This window comes from Zosterops lateralis, assembly GCF_965231275.1.
Source record: "Zosterops lateralis genome assembly, chromosome: 4".
NCBI lineage: Eukaryota > Metazoa > Chordata > Aves > Passeriformes > Zosteropidae > Zosterops > Zosterops lateralis.
This window is the reverse complement of record NC_139765.1, coordinates 65,285,329-65,305,177: the sequence shown is the minus strand read 5'-3', so window position 1 is coordinate 65,305,177 and position 19,849 is coordinate 65,285,329. Positions and strand designations below refer to the sequence as shown.

Here is a 19,849-nt window from a genome sequence, read left to right as displayed (position 1 = left end):
AATAGAGAGTGCTGAGCGAGTTGCATTGAATTTAATGAAATTCACAGCTTCAGTCGCAAAAGTGTTTGGCAATGTTCTAGTCTGTGTTAAAGGGAGAAATAAGATGGCTTTGTTTTAAGAAGTTTTCTTTGTACATCCGTGTGGGACACCAGGGACTGAGCCTCTAAAGGGTATTAGAGAGACTTCCTGAGCCTGCACGCTGTTTCTCAGCACCTGCAGACTGAGGTTTGTACCAGTTCCTCCCACTCCCCACCACACACTGACTCCCTTTAATGATTCAATCCAAGCTTCTCATTCATCACCTCTAACATTTGGACAGGGCTCTTCTTTTTTAAGTAGTGCTGGTGTGGGGGCTCATGGACAAATATGTTAGAAATCCATGTTTATGAATAAATGTCTGTCTAAAACTTGTTATCAAGGTAGTGAGTCAAGTGATAGATACTGAAAAATACTGAAAAAACAGGCTATATCTGTAGCTGATAATATATGACAATGACCCCTATGCAGCCAAGATCTGATTTCTACTCGTTATTGTGCCCATCTCATTTCATTATTACTCTTCATTCCTTCAAAGGTGATTTTTTAATAAATGTTTGCCCTTCATGATCCATTTTTGGGCATTCAGTGTTACTATTACTCTTGTAATATTTTTTTTCTTTATATCAAACAATACCTCTGCATATTTAAAACTATTGCTTTCCCACTGTGACAAACAGAAGAGAAGAAAATACCAACTATCGTGAAGGAGCCGTGTTCATGGGCAGTTGAGGTTTCTTCTCTTGGACCAATGTCTTCGCCCTGTTGGGCTGGATCAGAATGCCTGGCAGACCCAAGGGAATGGGAGGACAAAGCTGCCAAGCTGAAAATATGAAGGGCTTCACTCAGCCCATCACATATCCCACACTCCATCAATTAACTGAGATGCCCAGCAGAGTTAATGATGTGAGGATACACCCCCTGAGTCTCTTCCCACCTCTTTCCCCCATTCCATAAAATTCCAACTCTTAGCCTGCGACCTGTACAAACTCTGTGATTTGTTCTCGGTAATGGGGCTGAACCTACCCCCTTCACACTAACATTCCTGAACCGTGAATTGCTTGTCCCAAAAGGCATTTAGTGTTGCTTGCAATTAACACAACTGATTGCTCAAAGCCGGCACCTGAGGTGGCGTGGAGCCAGCTGGAAGCATAATTGGCTCTTTCACTGGAGAAACATCCACTTCACCGTGGAGTCTGTGATGACGGAATTATTAGTTCAAAGTAAGCCAGGTAGGTATGTGAATACCTGTTCTATGCATTAAAGCCTCCACCAGCACTAGACACAGATGAATTATCGCAGACTCAAAGCCTCCCTTTCTCTGTCTCCGGAACTTCCCCTTCCCTTTGTTCATGAAATCGCACACATTTCAGCCTGAATGTTTGTAGGGCTGAGTAATTGCTTTTGTTCTTTAGGTTATTTAATTACAAATCTCAGTAGATGACAGGTCCTCTGCTCTAAAGGAAGACATCACATTTGCACAGTTACAGAATCCCAACACAAATGTGTGTGGCAAATCAGTGACTGCAGATTTATTCATGCCCTCTGGGACCTGCACTGCCTTTTCAGCTTAGCATGCAATATGATTTAAATTACAGCTTGTGCAGAGCTGTGCCTTGGGATTACACTCCATGTTTCCAACTGTTTATAGTTCAGTGAGCTTTAACCTCTGTGATTCTGAAAATTAAATAATGTCACGGCTGATATCAAACTGATGGCTGGTACTAGATTGCTAAATACTGTGTAGTATTAAAAGCCTATTTTTACAACAAAGTGGAAACGTCAATGAATTTAAAACATTGATAGCACGTTTAGGTAGTTCAAGAACACAATTCAAAAGTTACACTAGCAAAGAATGGCAAAGCTAATATTAAACGCCATTATCAAGGATATTGTTTCAACTCCTGTATTTAGCAGAGTTGTGGCTGTGGACTTTACTAGAGCAGGACTGAGCCTAACACAGGGCTTTGTGATGACACAAAGACTGTGTAAGATCAAGAAATGCAGATAGAACATCTGTTGTGGTTTAATTCACGTTTGTTAATTCCTTGCAGAAGTTTCATTATTTCTGAAATACTGTGATATATAAAATGTTACATCATGAAGACCTTTTTGTGTTGTAACTCTGAACATCTTCATATTTCCGTAGCCTTTGAAGAGGAAGAGAGGAAACACCTAATTAGAAAACTCTGTATTTAATATGACATGTAATTTCTCTTCAGACTGTATCTCAGTATTTTCAAGGTTTAATTGATGCAAAAACATTTAGATTTTTTCTCCATTTAGTTCTACAAACCCATGTTTCCAGGATAGAAACTGTTCCAGTCCCATTTGAGCCACTTCACCATGTTCCTTCCCAGGCTCCGTCAGGCAACACTGCAAAACAAAAGGGTGAAACTGATCTCACCAACAGCATCATTTAGGCCACAGAGCCTCATTCATGACTGTGGTGTAAGGAAGGGGCAACAGGAAGAGAAAAGGACAAATGGGAGGGACAAATGGATACTTACTTTTCACTTGCAAAGGCAGCATGTTGGACGAAGTAACAGAAAGTAAAGACGAATTCACACAGTTTTGGTTATCAGATATGATGGAGAGATCAGACACACAAAATGTTTGCCAAATGGTTCCTCATTTGATGCCTTTAAATTCTGACAGTGAAATAGATCCTGAACTTGCCATTTTGTTGCATTGCCAAAGTGATGCTTCTTTTTCCCCTTGATCTTTAGAATGCCCTATACTACTTACTTCAGGCTTCAATGTCCAAGTTCTTAGTTACCAAAATGGTGTCAGAAATATCCTGTCCCTTGCTATTTCACTGGATTCCATGGGCTTGTATAAATTAATCTGTTTTAAAAGGCGGCTGTCAAATTTGATTTTTAAACATGTAGCAAAGTGTTTTTACATACCATATGGTAAAAAAAAAAAAGATATGGCGAAGTGTATAGTAACATTTAAGAGGTCAAAGTATGAAGGTAATTGCCACCTAATAGTTGATAGTCAGAAGAAGTGAATGCTACTAATGATGTGCTGGTGTACAGATAACATTCAGTGTTATTGAACTGTGATAACATTTCTTTTAAGAATCTCAGTATGAGCCTGAAATTTAGCAATGTTGTCTAAAAAACTATGGAGAGTGACCCACCAAAACTGAGGATGATAAGCCTTTTTTAACTCTTTTTCCCTCAGTTCTGAGATCACGGTATCACTGGTGTCTATAGGCTGAATATTTCTGTTAGTAAGGTGAGCTGCCTTGTAGTATTACCAGGGAAAATCACCTCTTTCAAAGGCAAGGGTTGAACTGTAAATCTTTGAGACCACCATTTATTGTATCACATCTGGCAGAATTTGATGTTCCAGAGCACTTAGAACTGCCACAAACACACTGAGTAAATGAAGACAAAATAGTTCCCTGTCTGATTTACCTTTTAAAGTGATAAGCTGGCCTATGTTTTTGTTAGGTTCCTGGAGTATGGAAAAGGGTTTTTTTAACATATCTTTATATATATATAAATTTAATTTCCTTTTAGTAGGTTTTAAAGATTTCTGTTCAGATAAGTACAGCAAGATTTGCAGGAAGATTTTGTTAGAGAATTTGGTATAAGCAGAAACAAGATAACCTTTCAGACACAGCTTTTTTACAGATGATCATTCAGAAAAAGCAGAAGAAAAGTTACTTTGAAGATTGGATTACGTATTTTTCCCATTCACTGCACAGGTTTTATGAAATAGTTGCAAGCATTTAGTGATAATACATTATATCTGTGAATATTGCCAGAAATCTGAGGATTGGTGTTTATTGATTCTTTTACTGCAGTTTGAGCAAAATTCAATATCCTTGTAAGTCAGGCTGATGTCAGTGAGATTATTCATATTTCCTGAGCTCTGTAATAACATTTGTCACACTGTAAAATTTGCTAGTCATGGGGCACAGCTCTCTTCAGTTACCCACCCCTTCAGTCTCTGTGTCCTGTTCTCCTGTTTCTCTAACTCAACTTCTAGTAGGGGCAGAAAAATGTTCCATTGGAGAGGAAGGTACAAAACCTTTCTATGTGGTATTTTACATGGACTTGTGAGGCATCAGTTTTTCCACAAGATCGTGTGAATGGGTTGTCATTATCAATACTCAGTTCTGTTCCATGTTTGACATAGTGTCAGCTTTAATATTTTGTGCCAGACCTGTTGATGTAGAAAGAATTCTTCTTTAAAAAATTCCAGTTTCGCATTTATTAGAGGGCCTATATTTTTTTTACTAAATTTATTTCTTTTATTACTTTTTAATACTTCTGTTAAACTTTCTGCCAATTCCTCTCCCTGTGATTTATGTGTCACAAGCAAGCATGCTGCAGTCCTCCTTCACTGCTTTTAAAAATGAAAAAATCTGAGTCTGAAATTTTCAGAATTTTTTAAGAATGAAATTTTCATTCTTAAAAGTCACAGTAATTGCATCAAGTATTTTTGAAGTGCTGTCAGTGAATAATAATAAAAATAAAAATAGAATAAAAAAAGGTTATGCTTGTATAGAATTAAACCAATGAAACAATGAAGAAAAGCTTTCTGACAGCGCAGGTACTGTTGCAAAACTTTTTTATCTGAAGCAACTTCACAGTTTTCATCTCACCTGTGCTATCAAATATTTTTTTTTCTTTTTTAATGAACAGAACTAAGTTTCACATCAACAGTAAATGAGTACATTATTTCAGTTGTGTAAAACCCCATTAATAACTTACGTTGACTGAAGCTAGATTAAGTTGGAAACACACAGTGCTCACATGACTACTGAAAGAGGTTGTCATAACTGATGTTATCACACTGAATACCTCAGGTTGTGCTGAGGGGTTTTGCTTCCTCTTACCAGATGCGTTATTGCATTTTGTGTTGCTGTGCTACATGAGCTAAAACCAGTCATTCACCTCAGTCTTTGCTGCCGTCCCTCATTAATCGTACTTTAATGGATTTTGTGTCAAGTTGCTTTACACTAGCTGTAAAAGTTCATTATACCAACAGAATGTTACTTGTAGTTTGACAAAATTACTCAGTTCTTTAGTCAAATCTAAAGGATTTAACAAAGAAATTAAGTTACAGGAGATCAGAAAGGTTAGGAAATTGCTGTAGGAGAGTTCTCTGCTGGATGACTTCTTGGCAAGTGGCGTGGGCTGTTGATCATTTCCAAATGAATGAACATTCCTCACTGAGAGTTGAGAGTTGAGACTATGGCCCTGTCCAGTTTTTGATGTGACATCAGGGAGGAGGTTTTTTTTACATATACACAAACCCTTCCGCATACTTCAAACTGAGCCTGGCAGTAAAAAATTTGGAGATTTTCTTCCTGTTTTCAAAATAGATTATTTTTGACACAAAGGGCATATTTGTTCACTTTTTAGGCAGAAAAAAGTAATATTTCTGTGGGCAAATGTTTCTGGAGACACAGGGTTGTGCACTTCATGGAGCTGACAGAAATATTAAGAATTTAGCTTTCAGGAGACAGGATGAAGATGTGCTTGCCAAGCCAGTGCTGTTCAGCTTTTGCCAGTTGTACTGCTGAGGGCTGTCTCATTTTCCCTACACTGGAGTATGTTTGCCATGTTAATCCACAGCTATTCCTCACACTCAGCCAGGTATTTCTCTCCTGCAAAGTGCTGTGTCAGGAGTTTGGTTACAGCATGTTCCCTCAGCCTTCAGGACACCTCCCTGTACCCTTAATTTCCAGGTGGCAAAGAGGAAGAATATTTCCACCAAGGCATAAACACACATCTCTCAGCATTCAGAAAGGCCTGAGAAAATCACATTAATGGAGAGGAACAGGTTTTGGTTTCTGACTTCTAGGATCAACTGCTCTCAACTGCTTCGGCATCTCCAGGCACTTGTGCTCCACCTGTGAATCTTCAGAGCTTACAAAAGGCAGGCCTGTAGCATGGTTCTGTATGCCAAAACTCTGTAACACTCCAAATCAGAAACATCTTTTGTCTTCAGTGCCTCCATGCTCCCCTTCCTCCTCTAATACATCATTTTGTAGCATAAAGGCTCTGGTATTTAGTTTTTGTCACTCATCCGGAGCTCTAAAGATGTAGGTTACACAGTTAAGGCACAGGCTTCCTAGTGTTTTCATTTCCAAACATCAGTGTCAAAAACTTCAGATAAATGACTGAGAGAGGAAGAAACAGGCTCTTTCTTAGCTGGAACTTTCAATACCTTTGAGAAATACAGAAAATTGAAATGGAGACAATGTGCTGCAAGCCTCACTTTCTCTTCTGTGATGGACACTAGTTTTCTCAGTTGCCCAATTACTGTCTCTGAGGGACAAGTAAATAAGCTTAAAATTAATTGTGTTGATAGACATACAACAACCTTAAAACATAGTCAGTAATGGAAAAGAGGTGTTAATTTTGCTTGTTGTTCTGTAAGGAGATAATAATCACCTCTTTTAAATTAAATAGGGTGGATAAATTATAAGCATTGTTTTGTGAGAAATCTAATTTATATTGAGCATTAAGCTATAATTTTACTGAACTTTTGTATTCACTTTTCTTCACCATATAATTAGTCTTTAACAGGGAATCAAAACTATTGTTGTCTCTTTAGAACAAAGGCTTCAGAAGCTGATAATTGCATCAGAGATCAACATTTTCTCCCTTCTCTTTCCTGTGGGAGCTAAAATGTTATTCCCAAGATATGTTCATGCTGATCTATGCCTCTAAGGCAGAGGAGATGAGAGATCTTGGGGTGGTGGCATTGTCTTGGCAGGTACTCAGGGACTCATTGACACTCCTCTAGAGGTGCTGAGCACCCCAAACTGAGGTGGTGCCCCTCTTACTGTCATTTGGTCCTGCATCACTGACAGCCCCAGGGAGGCCACCCATGGCTTAGTCCCCACCCTGCCCTTGCCAAGTTTTCACTTCTGCTACCTGCCCTCGGCATGGAGCCTAAATGCTTTAGGATGTTACAACACACTTGCCCTTTTTTGCTCGTGCCTCAAATACAGATCAGTAATTCCTTAAAAAAACCCATTGTTTAAATTCAGTTTTATCGTCTCTCACAATGAGAATGACGCATGGAAAACACTTAAGGTCAAGCCACTGTAAAAGCCACAAGGGCTAAACTCCTGTTGCTGTATGTATAAGATGAAACTGATTTCTTGAGACGTAGAAGAGTTTACAATCTCAATCTGCCATTGAGATGTAGAAGAATTTATATGTGTAAAAATATGGTGTCTCTTTTTTAATGCATATCTCTTTGTATGTTACATTGTTGCTGCACCCATGTATTTAAATGACAGAAGAGTGATATGTTGTTGCTACTTTTAATACCTTCCATCCTTGAAGGTCTGTAATCTCTTTATGTCACACAAGTCACCACTGAAGCATAACAGTTGGATTCTGCAGAGGAAGGGTTTGTTGGTTTGAAGTTGTTGTTTTAGTTTTTTAATTATTAAAATAAAATATTTTTATAAATGAAAATTTATTTTTTAAAAAATTAAATTTAATTTTCAAAATGAAATTCACTATTGAAATTAAAAGAAGCCTTAGTTAAATCTTACACTTATTAGCATGTTTTATAATCTGTCTCTCAAAAATTGCCTTTACTAATCTTTGAAAAATTGAAAAGGATATCACTTGTAAGAAAGAGAAACTAGCTGACATAACTAATGCACTACTCTAAGATCATCTTGATTCAAGTAAAGATAAACTGCTTGATGAATATCATCCGTCTTTAATACTGTTTCTGGTGGGAATTTCCATTGCAAAGTCAGTGAGGGGCCATAGGGCTTCTTACCTTGTAATAGCAGCTGACAGCTTGATCATGCATGGCCTGCATGCCACACATCCTCCTGACTTTGTAAACAGCATCTTTAAATGACATCTCTACTCTGTGGTCTGTCCTTTCTATGTTAGCATCTGACAATAAGTCACCACAAAACCCTCATATTAGCTCCATAATAGCCACAAGTTATCCCTTGTGCAAACAGCCTTCCTGCTTTGAGGATGTGGTCTGATGCCATCCATGTTATTGAGGAGCTTCAGTAGAAGCAGGGAATCTGTGAGAGCTCTGCTGCATTTGCCTGAGTCAACAGCAGCAAGAGGAATGTGAAAGTTGAGGAATTTAAATGAAGGGACTTTGAAAGAACACCACTAAAAGCTTTGGTGTTTTGTAAACTACATTCGAGTGTGTAAAACCTCAAACCATCTTAGCTCTCTCATCACCACATATTAACAGCTTTGTCCTCTGGTGACCTTGCTGAGGCAGAAGCTCTGCTCTGCACATTTGTGACTGGGCCTGCAAGTCTCCTCTCTGAGGATAGTAGGGCTCACATCGAGAGCAAGTCGAGATTTTGTGAGGACAGTGTTTGGCTCTTTGTACTGGATCTCAGTGGACGGGTTCTGTACATGGTTATGAAGTCTTGAGTAGCTGTCTATTTTTGTTGTTGTTAAATTTTTTATTTCATCTTCTTTAATCTTCCTCTCCTCAGGGTCCCAGTCACCCTCCAGTACTTTTCATTAATTTACAGCAATTGCAGTTTTACTGAGCATAAAATTTCCCTAGTTTCCTAGAATTTTCTTGCTGTTAACTGATAAATTAGTCATTTTGACCATAAATATACAATAGTAGGGGCATCCAGTTCAAACTCTTTACAAAACATTTCCTAAGAGAACTGCCCTTTGGCTCCTGTCAAGTGATGAAGAGATGACCCCAGCTTCTGTTCCTTCAGCTTATTCAATCTTGACAGCTAAAGGTAATTTCTGTGCCTTCAAGTTTATAGATCTTCATTAAAATGCTAATACAATTCACTTAGAAAGCCAATTTCTGACTTTTATTGTTTCTTGCTCTTGGGGGTGTGTGTGTATTTGCGCAGTTGTTGTTGCTAAAGAGTAACATTTGTTAAAGAACCAGTGCAGATCGATTTACCTTCGTTTTTCCTCAACCTGAAATGCTGAGACAGGCAAAACATGTTTCCATTACTTAAATAAGCAAACAATGGCAAATAAATCATAGAGGCAGCTGGACCAAGGTGTTTTTCATAAAGAGCCAGATTTCTCAGGAAGGACAGTTTAATGGGCTGCTGCCAGTGCAATGTCTGCAGAGCTGGTAATTGCAGGAGGGCACACAAAGCGGTGTACAAAGGTGTCACGTGGGATCTGAGAAGTAGCACCACAGCCAAGACAACTGGAAAAGGGAGACTGAAGAAGGTGTGGACTTTAATAATTTGCTTCTTAAGGGCTGATTGTTTTAAATAAAACCCTAACTTTTTATTTTTAGCTTTCTCACTTTGGCTGCAAGATCAGAGAAATGTTTTTAGCTGTAATTTTATTTTGATCATGTTTATGCTGTGGCTTTGTTTCTCCTTTGATCATGCTTAAACACGTTTCAGAGATGTTTGTTTGATGTATGCTGTTTTTTAAAGCAGTCTTCCACATTGTCTGCCTGTGTTTTTTAAAAGCAATGAATCATTGCAAAATATTTGCTGTCAAATGATTTCTTAAATCCATTTTCCCGAAACAAGCTTTCTAGACTTTTAGCCAGTGGGAGACTGTGTTCAAACAGAAAAGTGTTGAATGGTTGTAACAGCATTTCTGAGGGCTGCGTGGATTGGAGGCAGTCTTAGGGTTGCAGAATGCTCTATAATTCATACTCAGAAATTTGAAGTCATTCTCTCTACCCCCAACAGCTGCAGTGCACTGACTTTTACAATTTTTACTGGTGGGTTTGGATCAAAGTCCTATTTCTCATTCAGTTAAACTTGCTTGAAGTTCATTCCAGAATTTCTTTCGTGGCTGTGTTGTGTTGAATGTATGAAACAGGTCAACCCTGACTGAATTATTTTAAACTTCCCATGGGGACCTCTTGATACCAAACCTGTTTAATTTTGCAGGGTAAGGCAGGGCAGTCTCAATACTTGAACATACACATTCATGGATGACATTCTTTCTTCTGCTGCATGGGTGAGCAATTAGGAGAGTCAAGGAGAAGTCCCTAATTCCCTCATTTGTGGCTATCTCCCTTTCAATCCTCAAAGAAGAGCAATAAAAAAGTGCTGTGCAGTCCATGGAGAGGGCTGTATTGCGTGACTGCTGGCCATCTGGCTGATTGATTCATCAGGACCCTCAACAGCCAGCAGTGAGCACAGTCTGAAGCCCTGGGGTTGAATGCAAGTGTGCATCAAGCCTCAGGCAAGTCAGACAGCCCCTGTGCTAGTGAAACAATAAAGAACATACTGCAGATCACTGGTTCTTAGCTTTATAACCCATGGAATTATCAGCTACTTTTCTCTCCCTCTCCCCACACATGGGATCATGATGTTGTTTCTGTATCCGTTGCATTCATTCTGAACAGAAATTAATCCATTTCTATATGCAACAGGACATGTAGCCTGCTCTTCATTTATTTGGTTCACTGCATAGACATAGATCTGTTAGATGGAAGAGGGGGAAAAATCAAGCACCACCAGGTAACAAGAGCAAGGGCCCTATAACATGAAGAACCACTCTCTTATTGACTAAAACATATTGATTTAACTAGATAGCAAAAGAATCCGAGGTGTGCTCAGTAAGAAACATCAGTGTTGTTCAAGAAAAGCTGTTCCATGATGTACAGTGGATGTGTTTCTAATGTGAGGTTGTGTGACTACTTCATTTTCAGGGATGTAGTTAGGATTATTAATCACTCTTTCAAAATCTGAATCTGTCTCAGATGAGCACTGGTGAGAAGTGTATGAAAAGCATACTCATGCATGCTCTAGCTGTGGCATTAATTTTATCTGCCTGCCTCACAACCCTCTTCTCTGCTATCACTCTGACAGAATCATTTGAAATACGTATTTTCAATTTATTCAACTATTTTTCTGTCATTGTTGTGTCAGTCATGCTTTAATACTAAACTGTCTTACTATTTCTGGTTCACTTGCAAAATTATGAGAGGGAAAGAAAAGAATAATAATATGATAACCCAGGGCAAGTTTATATAACCAATGCTATATCAGCAATATTTTTGACTCAAATGGGACTCCCCGAAGTATCTTCATAGGCCAATGTAAAGTTAGGTTTTTGATGCCTGATAATATAGTGATTTATTTTAGAACTTGATATCTTGTGATTTACAAAACCCATTGCGCTAGAAACAAATCATTCAACCATTTGGAATATGTTTAGGTTTTGGTTGAATATTATTTTTTACCCTTTTTCATTAAGACCTTAAGGATGTAAAAACGACCTATCCAGAAAAGAGGTTCTCCACATCCAATAGCCAAGAACAGTGTCTTCTAGTGGATATCCTCTCTCTCTGATGGATCCTCCTCCAGACTGCACTGCAGAAATTTGCAAGCTGTAACCCTTGTTTCTTGAGATTCAAGTTGCATGCAAAGCCCTAGTATATCATATAAAAAATAGTCGAGATATTATTTATCTTGGGTCTTGTGTCAGTGTAATTTGAAGGGTATTAAAGGCATGCTGGAAAGAAAGGAAGGACATTTAATAGCTTATGTTACTGGGGTTTGGGGTGAAGAGCTTAAGATCTCAGATTTTTCATGTTCTCAGATGTCTAAAAATGTTAATTTTAACAGACAATAGGTGGTAGACACAATTTCACAGAGATCTGGTGTGTGGCCTGTGTTGTTCAACACGCTTGTAAATAACCTGAAAAAGGTTGGATGAGGGGTTGGGGTTTTTTCACATGAACCTAAGTTATTCAGCACAGTGAGACAAAGGAAGACTGTGAAGGATCACAAAAGGATCTTATGCAACTGGGTAGCTAAGCAATCAAATGACAAATTAAATTATTCTTGATGAATGATGAGTGATAAACTATGAGGAAAACGTGCCTATCTTCACATATAAAGGAATGGGCTATGGACAGACTACCACCAATGAAGAGTGAGGTTATGGGGGTTTGGCATGTGAATTCCATGACAATTTCAGTTTACTGTTTAGGAGCGGTCAAATCCATATTAACTGTTGAGAATTAATAGTAAAAAAAAAAAGGAAAAAAAAAAAAAAAGGGAAACACCAACAGAGACTTCAACACAGAAGTTTGCTCCAGCCCTTGTTAAAGAGCATAGTTTATCCACATCTTGATCAATGAGCATTTTTCTAATACAGGAATTGAGAGGAAACAAATGAAGTTATTAAGATCAATATTCAAAACAGAACATCAGAAGTAAATTTTAGTTCATTACATTCTGTAGGTGAGTAACAAATTCCAAAAGGATGTGCAGAATTCTGAAAATTCACATGGATTCAATAAGAAACCAGACATAACTGGATGAGAAGTCTATTGAGAGTTAAGGACACAGAAAGCAACAAAGCTCAGGGAATCAGCTACACTGAAAACAATTGAAGGAAGGGACTTTATTCTTGGAGAGTATTATTTGTAATCACCATATTCATCCTTCTCTCGAATAATTACTTCTGGACAATCTTGGAGGTTGTGTATTGATCTAAGTAAACTTTTATCTAAGCCAGTAGGGTCATCCTTCTGTACTTACATAAATATATATAAATATATATATATACACACATACATGTATGCACCTACACGCACAAGTACATAAGAATATATACATATATTACACACAGAGTTCATGATAATACACACACATACACACAAAATTATGCTGTATATACTCATATGAAGAAACACCTAAACTTCTATGTACATAACCTGTCAAAGTATGTTGCTTAAAAACACTGCCATCCTTAATAAGACAGTGGGTTGCACAAGCCAGCTAGTGCAAACTGGCAAAACATAGCAACGTTCATTATTTTCGTGACTATATAGCAATAAACATACACTGAAAAGATGTTAATACAGACACTTAAATGGATTACAATTTCACATAGGAACAGGACTCTGAGTAGTTAAATATAGTTCACAGTTAATTATCCCAGCAGGATGTAGAATGGTTATAAAACAGATTGGTAAGTCTGTTGGATATGCTTTCTTTTTCCAAGTATAGTGAAAGATACCAGCTGAAGTATCCCTGTAAAATACAGCAATGAGCCAGATGCACCACTGGTACAAATTTACTGATGTGAATTCTATAAAATTCTCTCTCCCAAAACTTCTTTGAAGTATTTTTTATGTAACCCATCAGTATGTCTACATTATATGTATTTTCATTTGTTGATGTATCTTTTTTATCACAAAATAAAGTTGTCACTCTAATCATTAAGAAATAAAGTTTATGTATATAAAAATAAAACTTTACAAGATGAAATATTTCAACAACTTGAGTAGAAATTCTAAAAGATACTTCTCTTCTGAAAAGAAAAGAAAAATTTAGGAATTTGAGGTATCATGTGGAAGTAATATCAATCGAAATGTGTTTTTCAACTTAACGTTTTTATAACAGCAATGCACTAACAATTGTCTAGATGTAAACTGCTGTTTTTCAATTGCTAAAATGAGAACTTTACATTTGTCTCCATAATTCTTTCATTTAATTTTGACTTACACAGAAAGATTAACTGAAGACCAGACATCCAAAGAGCAAGAAAAATGTCAGTAATAAAAACATGGAATTATGAAACAATGCTGTAATGTTATACAAACATTTGTAAAGACATTTCATAAACATTTAATTGCTCCAATAATAGACTTAAGATTTGTTCATTAAATATCTGTAGCCAACACCTCTCTGTATTGAAGATAAGAGGAATGTAACCTCTGTCACATATTAACTCATATACCTAATACAGAAATATTTGCCATGGGATGCAATGACTGAATCTTGGGAAGAAAAATGACAGTTCATTTTTGTAAGGAAGAGGAATGATCCAGTTCATGGAGTAGTAATGTGCACAATGGCATTGTCTTCTCAGATCCCAGATTTGTCAGTGCTCACCTGATACCAGAGAGCGACAATCCAGAAGATGACAAAATCTACTTTTTCTTCCGTGAAAACGCGATTGATGGGGAGCACACTGGAAAAGCCACTCATGCCAGAATAGGGCAGATTTGCAAGGTAAGAAGACAACTTCCTGGTTGTCTGAATGCACTTACAAGCAGTTTTAGAAACTCTTTTCTTGCCTGTGAGCTATTCAGTATTAATATTGGCATTATACTAAAGCAGAGGTCACCCCAAGAGAAGAATAGTGGGAGTGACATACAGAAAGTAATATTGGGTTCTTTTTGAGGGGGAAACTTCATGAACTACAATGTTTGGCTTAAAAAGTCATAGGTATCTTCTGAGGCTTAGAAAGTGTCTGCAAAAGAAAGTCTTTTACAGGATATGTGATACTTCCTGGTAAGCCAAAAACATTTGAAGAATTTGCTTTTTAAATGTTAATACCTTTCCATTCCCCCATTAGTGAAAGCCTTTAAAACAGAGGCAAAGGATGATACAGCAAAATAATTAAGGTTAGCTGTAGAAATGGGCAGCCATTCCAAAGGCCTTTAGTGACTGCAAGAGGAATCCTTTGTCCACACTGATAAATGTCCAGGTGGTTTTCTAACAGACTTTCAAAAACATTTTTGCTAATTAAGTTATATTTTAAAATGTTGTAGCTTTAGCAACTGTGGTGTTTACAGTAAAATTTTCTGTTAATCCATAAGCACAATTTCAATTTACCTCCTTTGAATTCAGAGGTTCCTACTTTAAAACCAATTACTCCACAAGTATGAAGTCCTTGGGGCCCTTTGTTTCTACATTTTGTGGCTCTACAACTTGATCCCACTGTTCTGGCATTTTTGTCTATTTTGTTCCATTGCAAGTTTCATTTCTACTTTGTTGCTAGCCAGTTAAGCATAATAAACACCCTCAGCTTTTCCAGGACATGGCAGACCTGGAGCTTTGGAGCAAGATATTCTGCCCATTTCTTTTTTTCCAGTGTTATATATGTATAAAGGTATATAAAGAGATTTGAGGGTTTTGGTTTTTAAATTACAGACTAGTATGACATATGACACATTACAATGTAAAATAAAAATAATTCAGATTTTGTGTCTTCGCTACATAATATTGCTTTTGTACATAAAGGGTGTTATTTTTCCTCTCCTGTTTTCTCTAAATGTCATGTTATTTACTATATTTTCTCTGTACTCTGTTGATACTTCAAACAAAGATTGTTGCTAAATATTAAAGCAAAATACTTTTGTTATTAGAATGACTTTGGTGGACACAGGAGCCTTGTTAACAAATGGACAACTTTCCTCAAAGCACGTCTGATTTGTTCTGTACCAGGACCCAATGGCATTGACACACACTTCGATGAACTACGTAAGTGGCAGAAATGGCTGGAATATAGAAATGTCTTCAGGCATTGACTGTATGAATTTAACCTAATTTTCTTTTTCTTGTTATTGTTACAGAGGATGTGTTCCTAATGAACTCGAAAGACCCTAAAAATCCAATAGTCTATGGAGTGTTTACAACATCCAGGTACAGAGAATATCATTTTACTTGCATGGAAACTTGGGTGGTTGCATGTTTTAAAGAGGCCTCTTTGTTAAGTGTTTTTAAAAAACACAAAATTTTCTTAACCTTTGAACTGAGAAGTCAATGGCAGTAAGAAGTAATGAATTAGGTTTCTTTCTTATGAGCAATGTACATCATCACTCTGAAGCTAGCAGACACAAAGACTATCAGTTTCTCAGGCTGTTCTTGCCATTGAATTGGCTTTTTATAGCAGGGATCAACATTTGTAGCCCTTTCCACACAGATTTGGAAATAGAATGCAAGCATAAATAAACTTGTTTGGGGGCAGTGTAAAATAGAAAATCTGTGGAGTGAGAAATTGGCTAGTCAAGGAGATATTAGTAAAAAATATTGCTGAAATCTGGGAAGGCTAATGTTCTTTCAAAAGTTCTGTTATTGAATCACATATAACTGTTACTGGAATGTTTTTGTTACATTGTGCTTTCACCAAGAACAAAATATACTCATAGCTTTGGCCTGAGGAAGGTTTGCAGTACTGGTTGTATTGCCACATTTATCTGTGAAGGAAACAAATTTTAGTTTCTAAACAGAAAAAATGTTTCTAGTGATACCAGGCATAGAAGAGGGAGATTTGCAAGTCTTTACTGTTTTCTGTAAAAAAAAATGTCAGGATAAAAAACATTGAAGTTTGCACTTGAGCTGCCCAAGTGATGGAAAAGACTGCTGAAAAAAATATATGTGGAGAGTAGGAAAGAATTGAATAGTTCTCTAGGGAAAGCCTTACTTAAATTTACTCAAATTTGGGCTTTGGCCTTCTGGGGACAAGATGTTTTAAATAGTGAAATAGCAGCCATCTGCTTAGGAAAATGTCTGGGAGATCATATCAGTCTTGCTGAACTTTCACAGGAGGTGAGTGGGGATAGTTCTGAGAGCATGTCAGAGCTTTGATAATCAGCACATGCAATAAATTAGAAAGCATCAAGCTGCTATTCCCATAGCTCTAGCACTTGATTAAATCGAACGATAATTTAAAGAAACTGATTTGATTTCTTCTCCCCTCCTTTTCAGTAATATCTTCAAGGGATCAGCAGTGTGTATGTACAGCATGACGGATGTGAGGAGGGTATTTCTTGGTCCCTACGCCCACCGAGACGGCCCTAACTACCAGTGGGTTCCCTACCAAGGGCGAGTGCCATATCCACGGCCAGGAACTGTGAGTACACTAAGAAATCTGAACTGGGAAAACTGTGGAAAATACATTCACATGTTACGTGGTCCTTGAGCTAAGATCCAGGAAAAAAACTGACACAGATAACAAAATGGATGGAGAGGCAGAAGGGAAAACTATCAGTTCCTCCAGGTCCAGAATGTTCTGATTTTCTTGCAACATGTGCAGCTGCAGTAACAAAGTCACTTGGATTTTAATTTTGGCATTCATATTAACAACTTCAAAAGAAGTTTTGGTAATGGCTGGAGAATTTTACTGAAAGTCAAGTGTTTCATAAAATATATTGCATTATCCTTTCCTTGGAATTTGGGGTTTTTTTTCCAAATTTTGGCTGAGCCATTCTTAGTGAGAATGAATGGAAAACAGAGGATTTGCCTGACTGTTGGGAACGTTCAGTCAACATTAAATCTAGGACAGTGAAACAGATATTTCTGCAATAGATGATTGAATGACTACAATAGTTTTTACCTTCCACTGGGAATTTTTAAAAATGTCTGCTTTTACCTGATTCTCTGTTTCTAGTTCATAAATTACTAAAATATTAATCTATATAAGACATCCATATTTCAACTGGTATCATCATATTCTAGAAATACTTAACTGCCTCTGAAATTTCCAGTAGTTTAAAAAGATGGGACATTTATGAAACAAGCATTAATTGTATGGGGGTCACTCCTTAGCTTATATAAGTCAGGTTGGCACATTTATGTTGAGAACTATCATTGCAGAAGATTAAATATATATATACACATATATACATATAAATGTATATGTGTAAATAATATATATGTCTACAACATTCTTTTAAAATTCTTCTTAAATATAAGGCACAAAAGAAAGTGGGAATAACTTTGCTTCTTTAGTTCATTATATTTTTTACTTTTCTCTGGTATGTTTGAAATTGTCCTTTCAAATCTGATTTTCAACTGATACATATGCTCAGCTAATGAAAATTACTTCCTAAGTAAAACAAAACAGTGGCTCCCTGACAGCTGGATTCCTCAGCACTTCCTCACTCCTTCACTGCGACTAAAGGAATTTCTAATTTTTTCCAGAGTTAAAATACAAGTTCTGCCGCATAAAAGAGGTTTCCTTTCCCATCTGATGGTGAACCTTTTTTTTTCAATTACTACAGTTAATTTTTTTATGTCAAGGAGTTATTTTAAGTTCTATTGTTCTACAACTCTGTAGAAAATGTGAATGAGTAGATATTTTTGGTGTTTCTTGTACAGCTATTCTCACCTTTTCAGTTTAGCAGACTTAGTGTTCATCATTCTGTTTCTTTATATTCCTGTTTGATTCCGATATCAATTAACCTTTCTGAGCAAATACTAGATACCAGATATCATGCACAACTATGGACAAAGAAGAATGCCACATGTTTCTAATACAGAAATATACTGAGATAAAGAACTGACTACTGCTCACAGGCTCTGTTGCCTTCATTCCTCTGCAGAGATCAGATGCAACTCTGTTGAGATTCTAAAATATTGCTCTTGAGACTGGCAGTTCTGTGTCCTGAGACAGAGTTCTGGCCTCAGTTCTGCCTGAGGGTTACTCCAAGAGTTCCCTGAAGGTCTTGGTCTGAGTTGCATATGAGAAAAGAATAACTAGTTCAACTTCCCCAGAGTAAGCAGAAAAATAAGGACCAGAACCCAGCCCTTAAGTGGCAAAGTGAACTAAGACACCAGAGCCTTTGTCGAAGTATGGAAGTGCAGTTAGGTTACAGATACTTTTGTTCCTGGCCTATCAGAATGGGGTTTACCTTTACAGTTTCATTATAAAATGCTTTTATTAAGATTCACAAATAGCAAAGATATTCAGATTCTAGTGTTTTCTTGCTTAAAGGCAAATGTGATTCCAAATTTTACAGCTCTGCTTAGCCCCACAGATACAGTGCAGGAGGCCATGCCACAGTTAATGTTGTTGGAGTGTCTGAGGCCAGCTGTTTGACCAAGGCCAATGCCAGTGATTCCAATCCTGGATTCTGCCACTTTGAATAAAAGAGTGCCTTCACAGTTGTTAAAATCATTCTGTTGTATTAGTAGGATAAAATTGAATTTTAAAATGAGGTGAATTTCTGGCTGGGAAGAAGCTTTTTGTTTATAAAGTGATAAAGTTGTATGCGTTTTCAAAGATTTGAAGATCTGTTGAGAATAAAGAAGAAAAAGATCTTTGAAGTTCTTTAGATGTCAGACCTTTGGACTCCTTTTCCAAGAAGTGCAGAAAGAGATGGGAGAAAAAAAACTGATTTTTTTTACAGTAATTCATTTCCAGATTGCACTGCAGTTAAACAGTGCTGAATTATCTTAGGAATTTAATAGGTGAGGTGCCAGTAAACTTCTTGAGCATTTGGTGATTTGCCCAGTATGAGTAAAAGAAAAAGAAAGTAAATGGTTTTTGAGAAACCAGAAAGCTTTCTAAACAATTCTACATCAGCTTCACATGTAACAAAGAAGTTGCCAGAATTTTTCTTGTAAGATCTATAGGACTTGGTTATATTTTTAGTTTTTAGTTTCCTTTTTTTGGTTGGTTTTTTTGGTTTTTGTTTTGTTTTTGTTTCGTTGGTTTTGTTCTTGTTTTTTGGGGAGGGTTGTGTTGTTTTTGTTTCTGTCTTGTTTTTTGGTTGTTGTTTTTTTTAAGTATCTGGGAGAGGAGAGATGACTTTTGTGTATACCTCGTCTTAACTCAGGTACTTCATCCTGAATTCCTATCTGACTTTCTCTGAATTCAGCTACAGAACTCAAGTTTTCTCTGCTTCATGGCACCAAGATTTATTAGCATAGAGCTTTTTCTTCCTACCAAAATGTAGATATTGATTGTTCTGTTGGTTTCCTTACTGGGCCTAGTCCAGGTAATGCATTTTAAACTTCACATATAAAGACACAGGATTACAGTAATTTTTTTATTATCAGAAAAGCAGGGGATCCAAGGAGTAATAGGGGTTTCAGAACTGAGACTCTTATTTAAACACACAGAATTATTATTCTAATTCTAGTTTTATGAATTTTCTGTGCAAAGTATATCTTGGTCCATAGAATGAAAGAATATCCTGAGTTGGAAGGGAATGACAAGGGCCACTGAGTTCAACTCCTGGCTCTGAACAGAACAGTCCCAAGAATTACACCATGTGCCTTAGAGCACTGTCCAAATGCTTCCTGAGCTCTGGCACTCTTGATGCTGTGACCATTTCCCTTGGGAGCTTGTTTCATATTGCT

The 19,849-nt window shown here is 37.1% G+C and overlaps 1 protein-coding gene across 3 annotated transcripts in view; it reads left to right on the top strand.

Moving 5' to 3' along the window:
• SEMA3A (semaphorin 3A) overlaps positions 1-19,849 on the top strand; it is a 279,577-nt gene that overhangs the window by 228,086 nt on the left and 31,642 nt on the right. For all 3 annotated transcript variants that reach the window (XM_083860064.1, XM_083860066.1, XM_083860065.1), the window contains 4 exons: positions 13,848-13,990; positions 15,130-15,244; positions 15,337-15,406; positions 16,472-16,616. In XM_083860064.1, coding sequence (XP_083716190.1) covers positions 13,848-13,990; positions 15,130-15,244; positions 15,337-15,406; positions 16,472-16,616 — 473 coding nt within the window. The remainder of the gene's footprint in view (positions 1-13,847; positions 13,991-15,129; positions 15,245-15,336; positions 15,407-16,471; positions 16,617-19,849) is intronic.